The 12,500-nt window shown below is 47.0% G+C and overlaps 2 protein-coding genes across 2 annotated transcripts in view; one reads left to right on the forward strand and one right to left on the reverse strand.

Annotated features, from left to right (window-relative positions):
* The window catches only part of LOC110168951 (stromelysin-3-like), a 34,748-nt gene extending 32,495 nt beyond the window's left edge, over positions 1-2,253 (forward strand). Inside the window, 1 exon segment of the mRNA XM_055161986.1 lies at positions 725-2,253. Within this exon segment, the coding sequence (XP_055017961.1) occupies positions 725-870 (146 nt within the window). The 3' untranslated portion in view covers positions 871-2,253.
* Positions 2,254-5,922: 3,669 nt separating this feature from the next.
* Positions 5,923-12,500, reverse strand: part of LOC110168953 (GRAM domain-containing protein 2B) — a 21,121-nt gene continuing 14,543 nt past the window's right edge. The window contains exons 8-14 of the mRNA XM_055161858.1: positions 12,221-12,310; positions 12,020-12,113; positions 10,833-10,943; positions 7,401-7,476; positions 6,980-7,084; positions 6,700-6,781; positions 5,923-6,561 (exon numbers count right to left, since the gene is read on the reverse strand). Of these exons, the coding sequence (XP_055017833.1) occupies positions 6,520-6,561; positions 6,700-6,781; positions 6,980-7,084; positions 7,401-7,476; positions 10,833-10,943; positions 12,020-12,113; positions 12,221-12,310 (600 nt within the window). The 3' untranslated portion in view covers positions 5,923-6,519. The remainder of the gene's footprint in view (positions 6,562-6,699; positions 6,782-6,979; positions 7,085-7,400; positions 7,477-10,832; positions 10,944-12,019; positions 12,114-12,220; positions 12,311-12,500) is intronic.

Below are 12,500 nucleotides of genomic sequence, written 5' to 3' on the forward strand. Positions count from 1 at the left end.
GTGTGTCAGGTCCCTCCTCGTGTGTGTCAGGTCCCTCCCCGTGTGTGTCAGGTCCCTGCTCGTGTGTGTCAGGTCCCTCCATGTGTGTCAGGTCCCTCCATGTGTGTCAGGTCCCTCCCCGTGTGTGTCAGGTCCCTCCTCGTGTGTGTCAGGTCCCTCCCCGTGTGTGCCAGGTCCCTCCATGTGTGTCAGGTCCCTAGATGTGTGTCAGGTCCCTCCCCGTGTGTGTTAGGTCCCTCTCCGTGTGTGTCAGGTCCCTCTCTGTGTGTGTCAGGTCCCTCCATGTGTGTCAGGTCCCTCCCCGTGTGTGTCAGGTCCCTCTCCGTGTGTGTCAGGTCCCTCTCTGTGTGTGTCAGGTCCCTCCCCGTGTGTGCCAGGTCCCTCCATGTGTGTCAGGTCCCTAGATGTGTGTCAGGTCCCTCCCCGTGTGTGTTAGGTCCCTCTCCGTGTGTGTCAGGTCCCTCCATGTGTGTCAGGTCCTCCCCGTGTGTGTCAGGTCCCTCCCCGTGTGTGTCAGGTCCCTCTCCGTGTGTGTCAGGTCCCTCCATGTGTGTCAGGTCCCTCCCCGTGTGTGTCAGGTCCCTCCTCGTGTGTGTCAGGTGCCCTCGTGTGTGTCAGGTCCCTCCCCGTGTGTGTCAGGTCCCTCCATGTGTGTCAGGTCCCTAGATGTGTGTCAGGTCCCTCCATGTGTGTCAGGTCCCTCCCTGACTCTCCTGTTCTTCAGGTTACGCTCACTTCGTTCGGGGGAGGCAGTACTGGAAGTTTGACCCTGTGGGGCTGAACTCTGTGGACGGGGCCCCGGAGGGCGGGGCCTCTCTGGAGGGGTACCCGCGCCTCATCGGGGTCGATTTCTTCGGCTGCAGGACCTGAGCCTGAGGAGCAGTACGAGTCTGTACGAGGCTCCGCCCACAAGCCCGCGTCCCCCAGACTCCCACACGACAAATCTCCATAAACCCTGATACTGACGTTTGTACAGGAGTTTCATTAGTGCGACGCTCTGAAGGGGGAGGGACTCAGCACAGGGAGCAGAGGGAGGGCAGACTCAGAGTGTAAAATGTTGTTTTGGGGGAACAGAATATTTTTCAAACCATAAAAGAAACACGGTGATTTCCAAATGTTGTAGCAGTCACAATCCCTCGTCACGTTTCACTTTTTATTTTATTTTTAGTCGAGTTTTTTTGGCTCAGACTGTGACACTTCTGAACGTGAACAGTATTTCTCCGCTTCATTTTAATTTTTCTGACAAACATTTGGGATTTCTGTTTTAAAAAATAAGATTCTTTTCAAAGTTTCACATTTTAAACACGTCCAGAATCGACCAAAGACTGAAATCTGAACTCAAACCAGACTCACGTTCAGCAGGTTTGTACAAATCTGAGCTTCAGGTTTTATGCAGAAACTTAAGACTTTGTGGTTCGAGTTCTTTCGGATTGTGACGAGTTTCACGTTTAAATTTTGTTGAAAACATTTTCTTATTTTATTTTTATTTTAATCTCAGGAACGGGCCGCTGCCGTGTTTTTATTTTGCACAATATTTCTGAATTTTTACATTTTGCTTTAAGCTCCACATTCGTACAGGGCAAGACCAGGACTAACCCAGGACTGAACCAGGACTAAACCAGGTCTAAACCAGGACTAAACCAGGTCTAAACCAGGACTAAACCAGGACTGAACCAGGCCTAAACCAGGTCTAAACCAGGACTAAACCAGGTCTAAACCAGGACTAAACCAGGACTGAACCAGGCCTAAACCAGGTCTAAACCAGGACTAAACCAGGACTAAACCAGGACTAAACCAGGACTTAACCAGGACTAAACCAGGACTGGACCAGAACTAAACCAGGACTTAACCAGGACTAAACCAGAACTAAACCAGCTTTAAACTAGGACTAAACCAGAACTAAACCAGGGAATAAACTAGGACTGAGCCAAGACTAAACCAGGTCTAAACCAGAACTAAACCAGGACTAAACCAGGTCTGAATCAGGACTGAACCAGGGACTGAGTCAAGACTAAACCAGGTCTAACCCAGGGTCATGTGTGATTCCAGTGACAGTGTGCGGGTCCCACATGATGACCTCATCAGGTGGCCGAGCCTGTGAGCGGGTGGTGGTGCGTTCGTGGTCTCTCTCAGTGCAGGACGCTGCAGCTCTCGTGTTTAAAGCCTCTCGGTGTTTTTTGTTGTACAGATTTTCATCGTGTTTTCGTTTGTGACTCTGTTTGTTTTATATTTGAATAAAATCATATTCTTGGATTTTTTTGACCCTTTAATTCACAAAATATTCAAAAACATTTTTAACGTTTTTATCATTCTGACCTGGTTTGGTGAGAGGAGAAGTGAAAGTAGTAGTAATAGTTGTAGTAGTAGTAGTAGTAGCAGTAGTAGTAGTATCAGTAGTAGTAGTAGTAGTAGTAGTAGTATCAATATCAGTAGTAGTAGTAGTAGTAGAAGTAGTAGTAGTAGTAGTAGTATCAGTATCAGTAGTAGTAGTAGTAGTAGTATCAATATCAGTAGTAGTAGTAGTAGTAGAAGTAGTAGTAGTAGTAATAGTCATAGTAGTATCAGTAGTAGTAGTAGTCGTAGTAGTAGTAGTAATAGTAGCAGTAGTAGCAGTACTTTATCTCTACATTTTCTCTGTAGACTGAAGTCGAACAGTGTCTCATTAAAGTGAAAATAAAAGTTCTGTTAGATATTTATGTTTATTTTGTTATTTTGAACAGTTTAAGTCAAAGGAAAAAGGTTAAAGTCGCACTCTGGGTTATTTCTCATCTGGACGGAGTGTAGAGCCCCCTGGTGGTGAACGCAGAGCTGTTGTATCTGAAAGAAAAAGATTACGACATCACCACGACATCACCACGACATCACCACGACATCATCACGACATCACCACGACATCATCACGACATCATCACGACATACACATCACGACATCATCACGACATCACCACGACATCATCACGACATCATCACGACATCACCACGACATCATCACGACATCATCACGACATCACCACGACATCATCACGACATCATCACGACATCATCACGACATCATCACGACATCATCACGACATCATCACGACATCACACGATCATCATCACGACATCATCACGACATCATCACGACATCACACGACATCATCACGACATCACCCACGACATCATCACGACATCATCACGACATCACCACGACATCACCACGACATCATCACGACATCATCACGACATCATCACGACATCACCACGACATCATCACGACATCATCACGACATCATCACGACATCATCACGACATCACCACGACATCACCACGACATCATCACGACATCACCACGACATCATCACGACATCACCACGACATCATCACGACATCACCACGACATCATCACGACATCACCACGACATCATCACGACATCACCACGACATCATCACGACATCCAGGACTAATCCAGGTCTAAACCAGGTCTAAACCAGGACTGGACCAAGGACTGAACCAGAACTGAACCAGGTCTAAACCAGGTGTGGTCCTTGTACCTGGAGAACCGGGAGGAGAGGTGAGCTCTGAGCCCGGACTGAACCGGGTCTGGAGCAGGACTCGCACTGGGACCAGGACTGGGACTTGGGTTGGGTCTGAGCGGGGTCTTCTGGGCGTGACACAGACGCTCTCTGCTGCACAGACACAGAGACTCCTCCAGGGGGCGCCGAGGGATCTGAGCTAAAGCTGCATTCTGGAACATGCACAGAAGAGCAGAACTGTGACGTCACTGTACTGGTCTGGGTCTGGGTCTGGGTCTGGTTCTAGTTCTGGGTCTAGTTCTGGTCTAGTTCTGGGTCTGGGTCTGGTTCTGGGTCTGGTTCTGGGTCTGGTTCTGGGTCTGGTTCTAGTTCTGGGTCTGGTTCTGAGTCTGGTTCTGCGTCGGACCTGGAGCAGCAGTCTCTGGTTCTTCATGTCTTGTTTCCACGGTAACACGTAGAAAAGCGGGATCATGGGATGTGAGGCGGAGAAGCGAGGGGCGTGGCCTGACGTGCGAGGGGCGTGGTTTGGAGATGGAGGAGCGTGGCCTGTAGACGGAGGGGTGTGGCCTGTAGATGGAGGGGCGTGGTCTGGAGACGGAGGGGCGTGGCCTGTAGACGGAGGGGTGTGCTTTGGAGACAGAGGGGCGTGGCCTGTAGATGGAGGGGCGTGGCCTGATGTGCAAGGGGCGGGGCCTGTAGACGAAGTGGCGTGGTCTGGAGATGGAGGGGTGTGGCCTGTAGACGAAGTGGCGTGGTCTGGAGACGGAGGGGCGTGGCCTGTAGACGAAGTGGCGTGGTCTGGAGACGGAGGGGCGTGGCCTGTAGACGAAGTGGCGTGGTCTGGAGACGGAGGGGCGTGGCCTGCAGAACTGAAATAAACAAAAACAATAAGACATAAACACAGACACAGAGTTGAGCTTTTTGTGTAAAAGCGTGACCCCTCTCTGACCTTTGACCCCTCTGTCTGACCTTTGACCCCTCTGTCTGACCTTTGACCCCTCTCTCTGTCCCTGCCGCTCCTCACTCTGACCTTTGACCCGTGACCCCGCTCTACTTGACCCCGGGGTTCGGACTTCATTTTGGCCCAAATCCAGATCTGAAACTAAGAACCGACCAATCAGACACCTTCTTTCCCCGAGGCCCCTCCCACTTCCGTTAGTAACAGGTTTGGCGGGGGGGGGAGTTTCTACAGTCTGGCGGTCAGAGGTCAGAGGTCAGGCGTGTCTACTTCTGCTCTTCTTAAAACAAAAATAAAAACTGAATCTTTATCTTTGGTCTCATCAGAGTCACTGACGCCACAGAAGGATTATTTATATTTGAAGTAAAAGTACTTCCTGTAAATACTGCAACAGTCTAGACCCCTCACATACACACACACACACACACACACACACAAACCCATATACACAAAAACACATACACACACACACACACGCACATTTACACACACATTTATACACACACACACACACACACACACATTTACACACACATATATAAACACAAATATACCCAGAAACACACACACACACACAAATACACACATGCAAACACACACAAATACACACACACACACACACACACAAACACCCACACACATACACACATCACATACATACACACACACACATATATATAAACACAAATATACACACACACATACACACAAACACACACACATACACACAAACACACACACATACACACACACACAGACGTTTGATCCGTTGTGCGTCTGAACATTGAAGCTCTCGTCTCTCAGGTTTTATTTGTTACTCACTGGAGTCGCTCTGTCCCGGTCGACATGTTTACGTCGCCATGGAAACGCAGCCAGTGCATCGTGGGTAAGGGGGCCGGGGCGTGATGATGTCACCACTGTACTTCCTGTACAGTGGTGCTCCGCCTCCAACACCACAACAACATAACAACACGACAACAACATGACAACAGAACAACACAACAGCACGACAACAACACAACAGCAGCTCTGGTTGTTCTGTGAGCGTCACAATGTTTAAATCAAATAAAACATTTAAAAAAGTGCCCCTGGGCTGTTCTGTGGAGTTTGCATGTTCTGCCTGTGTGTGTGTGTGTCTGTGTGCGCCCCCTGCAGGACCGGACCAGGATCACAACCAGATCTGGGTCAAACACAGAGGCACATTTCACTTTTCCTCTTCATCACAAAAAGCACAAATCATTCAGACATTAGATCTTTGTTACATCATAACATTTATTTTTTAAACAAAATAAATACATCACTTTATTTTTTCTATTTACAAAATGTTCAAAACTCTGAGATTTTTGAAGAGAAAAACTTTAAGGTTTTGAAACATGGAAAACAGGATTGAGTCGTCTGAGACGTCTCAGGACAAACCTGCACCAAGTCGTCAAACGCACAACTACACAAAAACTGACAATCATTTGTGTTTCATTTGTGCTTAAAAAAGTTCAGTTTGTGCGATTCTGGTTTTTAAGACATGAACAGTTTTATTTTTGGTCAATGATGTCGTCCAGCCCCTCAGAATGTGAAACAGCCTCAAAACAACAAAAAAATGATACAAATGTTTGTGTTTTGTATTTTGTGCTTTTCACAGCACAAACGAAACACAAACGATTGACAGTTTTGTGTAGTTGTGCGTTTGACGGAGGTGACTTGACGAAGGTTCAGGACAGGAGGATATAAAAGTGTGGTTCTTGTGTGTAACACTGCTCTGTACATTGTGCGTATTTATATTTTATATTTTTACATTTTCATAAAACATTTTGTCTAAACTCTCGTCTTTGTGTCATTTCACATTAAACTTTTATCACAAAAACAAAACCAAAGCAACAGGATTAAAATAAAAGTGCAGGTGTGGTGAGAGCGACGTCCACCAGGGGGCAGCAGCTCCTCTTCACTCACTTCTGTTTAAAGCTCCAGACCCTGAGTTTAGTTTCATTTTCACTTTCAGTTTGTTCACTCTTAAAGGGGCGTGGCCTGTGTTAAAGGGGAGGAGTCTGAGCTCACGACGCCTCCTCCAGTAACCGCTGAAGATTCCTCTGGACCTGAAACACACACAGAGTTTAGACTGAACCAGGACTAAACCAGGACTAAACCAGGACTAAACCAGGATTAAACCAGGACTAAACCAGGACTAAACCAGGTCTAAACCAGGACTAAACCAGGTCTGAAGCAGGTCTGACCTTCTCCAGTTTGAGGAGGTTGATGGTGATGAGTTCTGAGAACAGGTCTGAGTTTCGTTCTGCAGTCGCTCTGAGGACGTCCCTGAAACAGACACACGATTAAACCAGATGCCCTCCCCGTGTGTCAGGTCCCTCCCCGTGTGTCAGGTCCCTCCCCGTGTGTCGGGTCCCTCCCCGTGTGTCGGGTCCCTCCCCGTGTGTCGGGTCCCTCCCCGTGTGTGGGAGTGTGTCGGGTCCCTCCCCGTGTGTGGGATTGTGTCAGATGCCCTCCCAGACTCACTGAGTCTCGGTGAAGTGGCTCAGAGGTTCCAGGGTGGAGAGTTTCTGCTCCAGAGAGATGATCTTAAAGGCAAGATAACAAGAGGAGAGCAACAGCACACACACCCTGCACACACACAGATAGACACACACACACACACACACACACACACACACACACACACACACACACACACACACACACACATACACTTTAATCAATAATCAATATTTATAATCATTATAATAAAAATAAAACCAACAGGAGGAGGACAGCACACACACACACACACACACACACACACACACACACACACACACACACACACACACACACACTCTACACACACTCTACACACACTCTCTGGTCTTTAATCAATCTGTTTAATCATCATTGTTTGTGATGATTCTGATCAAATAAACGTGAGTCGTGTTTTACTCACAGCAGCAGATAAACACAGAGCAGAAAACTCAGAGACACGGACTTCAGACTCCGACTGTCCAACACCACCTCTGAAACTGAACCACGCACCGGGGTTAGACCTGGTTTAGTCCTGAATCAGTCCTGATTTAGTCCTGGTTTAATCCTGGTTTAGTCCTGGTTCAGTCCTGATTTTGTCCTGGTTTAATCCTGGTTTAGTCCTGGTTTAGTCCTGGTTTAGACCTGGTTTAGTCCTGGTTTAGTCCTGGTTTAGTCCTGATTTAGACCTGTTTTAGCCCTGGTTTAGACCTGGTTTAGTCCTGGTTTAGTCCTGATTTAGACCTGTTTTAGTCCTGTTTTAGTTTTGGTTTAATCCTGGTTTAGTCCTGGTTTAGTCCTGGTTTAGACCTGGTTTAGTCCTGGTTTAGACCTGGTTTAGTCCTGGTTTAGTCCTGATTTAGACCTGTTTTAGTCCTGGTTTTAGTCTTGGTTTAATCCTGGTTTTAGTCCTGGTTTAGTCCTGTTAGTCCTGTTTTAGTCCTGATTTTAGACCTGTTTTTTAGACCTTTAGTCTTGGTTTAGTCCTGGTTTAGTCCTGGTTTAGACCTGGTTTTAGTCTGGTTTAGTCCTGGTTTAGTCCTGATTTAACCTGTTTTAGACCTGTTTAGTCCTGGTTTAGCCTGGTTTAGTCTGGTTTAGTCTTGGTTTAATCCTGGTTTAGTCCTGGTTTAGACCTGGTTTAGTCCTGATTTAGACCTGTTTTATCCTGGTTTAGTGGTTTAGTCCTGGTTTTTAGACCTGGTTTAGTCCTGGTTTAGACCTGGTTTAGTCCTTGGTTTAGTCCTGGTTTAGTCCTGGTTTAGTCCTGGTTTTAGTTTTAGTCCTGGTTTAGTCCTGGTTTAGACCTTTTTAGTCCTGGTTTAGTTTAGTCCTGGTTTAGTCCTGGTTTAGACCTGGTTTAGTCCCGGTTTAGTCCTGGTTTAGTCCTGATTTAGACCTGTTTAGTTCCTGGTTTAGTTTTCTGGTTTAGTCCTGGTTTAGTCCTGGTTTAGTCCTGGTTTAGTCCTGGTTTAGTCCTGGTTTAGTCCTGGTTTAGTCCTGGTTTAGTCCTGGTTTAGTCCTGGTTTAGTCCTGGTTTAGACCTGTTTTAGTCCTGGTTTAGTTTTGGTTTAATCCTGGTTTAGTCCTGGTTTAGACCTGGTTTAGTCCTGGTTTAGTCCTGGTTTAGTCCTGATTTAGACCTGTTTTAGTCCTGGTTTAGTCTTGGTTTAATCCTGGTTTAGTCCTGGTTTAGTCCTGATTTAGTTTAACCTGGTTTAGTCCTGGTTTAGTCCTGTTTAGTTCCTGATTTAGACCTGTTTTAGTCCTGGTTTAGTTTTGGTTTAGTCCTGGTTTCCTGGTTTAGATCTGGTTTAGTCCTGGTTTAGTCCTGGTTTAGTTTTGGTTTAGACCTGGTTTAGTCCTGGTTTAGACCTGGTTTAGTCCTGGTTTAGTCCTGGTTTAGTCCTGGTTTAGTCCTGGTTTAGTCCTGGTTTAGTCCTGGTTTCAGTCCTGGTTAGTCCTGGTTTAGTCCTGGTTTAGACCTGGTTTAGTCCTGGTTTAATCCTGGTTTAGTCCTGGTTTAGACTTGGTTTAATCCTGGTTTAGTCCTGGTTTAGTCTTGGTTTAATCCTGGTTTAGTCCTGGTTTAGTCCTGGTTTAGACCTGGTTTAGTCCTGGTTTAGTCCTGGTTTAGTCCTGATTTAGACCTGTTTTAGCCCTGGTTTAGACCTGGTTTAGTCCTGGTTTAGTCCTGATTTAGACCTGTTTTAGTCCTGTTTTAGTTTTGGTTTAATCCTGGTTTAGTCCTGGTTTAGTCCTGGTTTAGTCCTGGTTTAGTCCTGGTTTAGACCTGGTTTAGTCCTGGTTTAGACCTGGTTTAGTCCTGGTTTAGTCCTGATTTAGACCTGTTTTAGTCCTGTTTTAGTCTTGGTTTAATCCTGGTTTAGTCCTGGTTTAGTCCTGGTTTAGTCCTGATTTAGACCTGTTTTAGACCTGTTTTAGTCCTGGTTTAGACCTGGTTTAGTCCTGGTTTAGTCCTGGTTTAGTCCTGTTTTCCTGTTTTAGTCCTGGTTTAGACCTGGTTTAGTCTTGGTTTAATCCTGGTTTAGTCCTGGTTTAGACCTGGTTTAGTCCTGGTTTAGTCCTGGTTTAGTCCTGATTTAGACCTGTTTTAGTCCTGGTTTAGTTTTGGTTTAGTCCTGGTTCAGTCCTGGTTTAGTCCTGGTTTAGTCCTGGTTTAGTCCTGGTTTAGACCTGTTTTAGTCCTGGTTTAGTTTTTGGTTTAATCCTGGTTTAGTCCTGGTTTAGTCCTGGTTTAGACCTGGTTTAGTCCTGGTTTAGTCCTGGTTTAGTCCTGATTTAGACCTGTTTTAGTCCTGGTTTAGTTTTGGTTTAGTCCTGGTTTAGTCCTGGTTTAGACCTGGTTTAGTCCTGGTTTAGTCCTGGTTTAGACCTGGTTTAGTCCTAGTTTAGACCTGGTTTAGTCCTGGTTTACTGCTAGTTCAGACCTGGTTTAGTCCTGGTTTAGTCCTGGTTCAGTCCTGGTTTAGTCCTGGTTTAGTCCTGGTTCAGTCCTGGTTTAGACCTGGTTTAGAGTCCTGGTTAGTCCTGGTTTCAGTCCTGGTTTAGTCCTGGTTTAGTCCTGGTTTAGTCCTGGTTTTAGTCCTGGTTTAGTCCTGGTTTAGTCCTGGTTTTAGTCCTGGTTTAGTCCTGGTTTAGTCCTGGTTTAGTCCTGGTTTAGTCCTGGTTTAGACCTGGTTTAGTCCTGGTTTAGTCCTGGTTTAGTCCTGGTTTAGACCTGGTTTAGTCCTGGTTTAGTCCTGGTTTAGTCCTGATTTAGACCTGTTTTAGTCCTGGTTTAGTTTTGGTTTAATCCTGGTTTAGACCTGGTTTAGTCCTGGTTTAGTTTTGGTTTAATCCTGGTTTAGACCTGGTTTAGACCTGGTTTAGTTTTGGTTTAATCCTGGTTTAGACCTGGTTTAGACCTGGTTTAGTCCTGGTTTAGTCCTGGTTTAGTTTTGGTTTAATCCTGGTTTAATCCTGGTTTAGACCTGGTTTAGTCCTGGTTTAGTTTTGGTTTAATCCTGGTTTAGTCCTGGTTTAGTCCTGGTTTAGTCCTGGTTTTTCCTGGTTTATCCTGGTTTAGTCCTGGTTCAGTCCTGGTTTAGTCCTGGTTTAGTCCTGGTTTAGTCCTGGTTTCCTGTTTAGTCCTGGTTTAGTCCTGGTTTAGTCCTGGTTTCAGTCCTGGTTAGTCCTGGTTTAGTCCTGGTTTAGTCCTGGTTTAGTCCTGGTTTAGTCCTGGTTTAGTCCTGGTTTAGTCCTGGTTTAGTCCTGGTTCAGTCCTGGTTTAGTCCTGGTTTAGACCTGGTTTAGTCCTGGTTCAGTCCTGGTTTAGTCCTGGTTTAGTTCTCACCTCGGTGTTTGTTCTCTGAGATGTTTTGTGGTGGACTTTGGTTCTTTTGAGGCTCACAGGCTGTTGGAGGATTTTCAGGACGAGTCAGAAGGAACTCAGGAACCGGGAACTCTGAGAAGAACCAGACAGGTGAGGCAGGTGAGAGACAGGTGAGACAGGTGAGAGACAGGTGAGACAGGTGAGAGACAGGTGAGACAGGTGAGAGACAGGTGAGGTGAGAGACAGGTGAGAGACAGGTGAGGCAGGTGACAGGTGAGACAGGTGAGAGACAGGTGAGGCAGGTGTGACAGGTGAGACAGGTGAGAGACAGGTGAGACAGGTGAGAGACAGGTGAGAGACAGGAGAGACAGGTGAGAGACAGGTGAGACAGGTGAGAGACAGGTGAGAGACAGGTGAGACAGGGGAGAGACAGGTGAGGCAGGTGAGACAGGTGAGACAGGTGAGAGACAGGTGAGACAGAGAGACAGGTGAGACAGGTTGAGAGACAGGTGAGACAGGTGAGAGACAGGTGAGACAGGTGAGACAGGTGAGAGACAGGTGAGAGACAGGTGACAGAGACAGGTAAGACAGGGAGAGACAGGTGAGAGACAGGTGAGACAGGTGTGACAGGTGAGACAGGTGAGACAGGTGAGACAAGTGAGGCAGGTGAGACAGGTAAGAGACAGGTGAGGCAGATGAGAGACAGGTGAGACAGGTGAGACAGGTGAGACAGGTGAGACAGGTGAGAGACAGGTGAGACAGGTGAGACAGGTGAGAGACAGGTGAGACAGGTGAGGCAGGTGAGACAGGTGAGAGACAGGTGAGACAGGTGAGAGACAGGTGAGAGACAGGTGAGACAGGTGAGACAGGTGAGAGACAGGTGAGACAGGTGACAGGTGAGGACAGGTGAGCAGGTGAGACAGGTGAGACAGGTGAGAGACAGGTGAGACAGGTGAGGCGGATGAGAGACAGGTGTGACAGGAAGTGTGACAGGTGAGGCAGGTGAGACAGGTGAGGCAGGTGAGGCAGGTGAGACAGGTGAGACAGATTTGACAGGTGAGACAGATGAGACAGGTGAGACAGGTGAGAGACAGGTGAGACAGGTGAGACAGGTGAGGTGGATGAGAGACAGGTGAGACAGATTTGACAGGTGAGACAGATGAGACAGGTGAGACAGGTTCGACAGGTGCGACAGGTGAGTTCTGTACCGTTGATCTTGTCGTAGTCTGGGGTCTGTGAGTCTGAGCTGCTGCTCTCCTCCAGATCTTCTCTCCTCGGCTCCACAAAGTCTCCAGAAAAGGCCTGAACATCACAGAAACACAAAATAAATATAAGAGAATCACAAAATATGAAAAGAAATTTGATTCATGATTATGGGATAAAATGTGAGAAATAAAAGTTGGACTGACCAGAGGGAAACGTGGAGACTGAGGCGTGCGAGGCGTCCGGAAACTACTGTCCACAGACGAAGGGACGGGACTACTGCACGGACTCTTCTCCTGCAAGAACCAAGACCAGGACTAAGACCAGGACCAGGATTAAGACCAGGACTCAACCAGGACCGGGATCAAGACTCAAACAGGATCAAACCAGGACAAGAACCAGGACTGAACCAGGCCCAGGACCAGGACTCAAATAGGATCAAATCACGACCACGACTCAACCAAGACTCAACTAGGACTCAACCGA

Source organism: Boleophthalmus pectinirostris, unplaced genomic scaffold (genome assembly GCF_026225935.1).
Source record: "Boleophthalmus pectinirostris isolate CB_2022bp ecotype Guang Dong unplaced genomic scaffold, ASM2622593v1 HiC_scaffold_4, whole genome shotgun sequence".
In the NCBI taxonomy this organism is placed as follows: Eukaryota; Metazoa; Chordata; class Actinopteri; order Gobiiformes; family Gobiidae; genus Boleophthalmus; species Boleophthalmus pectinirostris.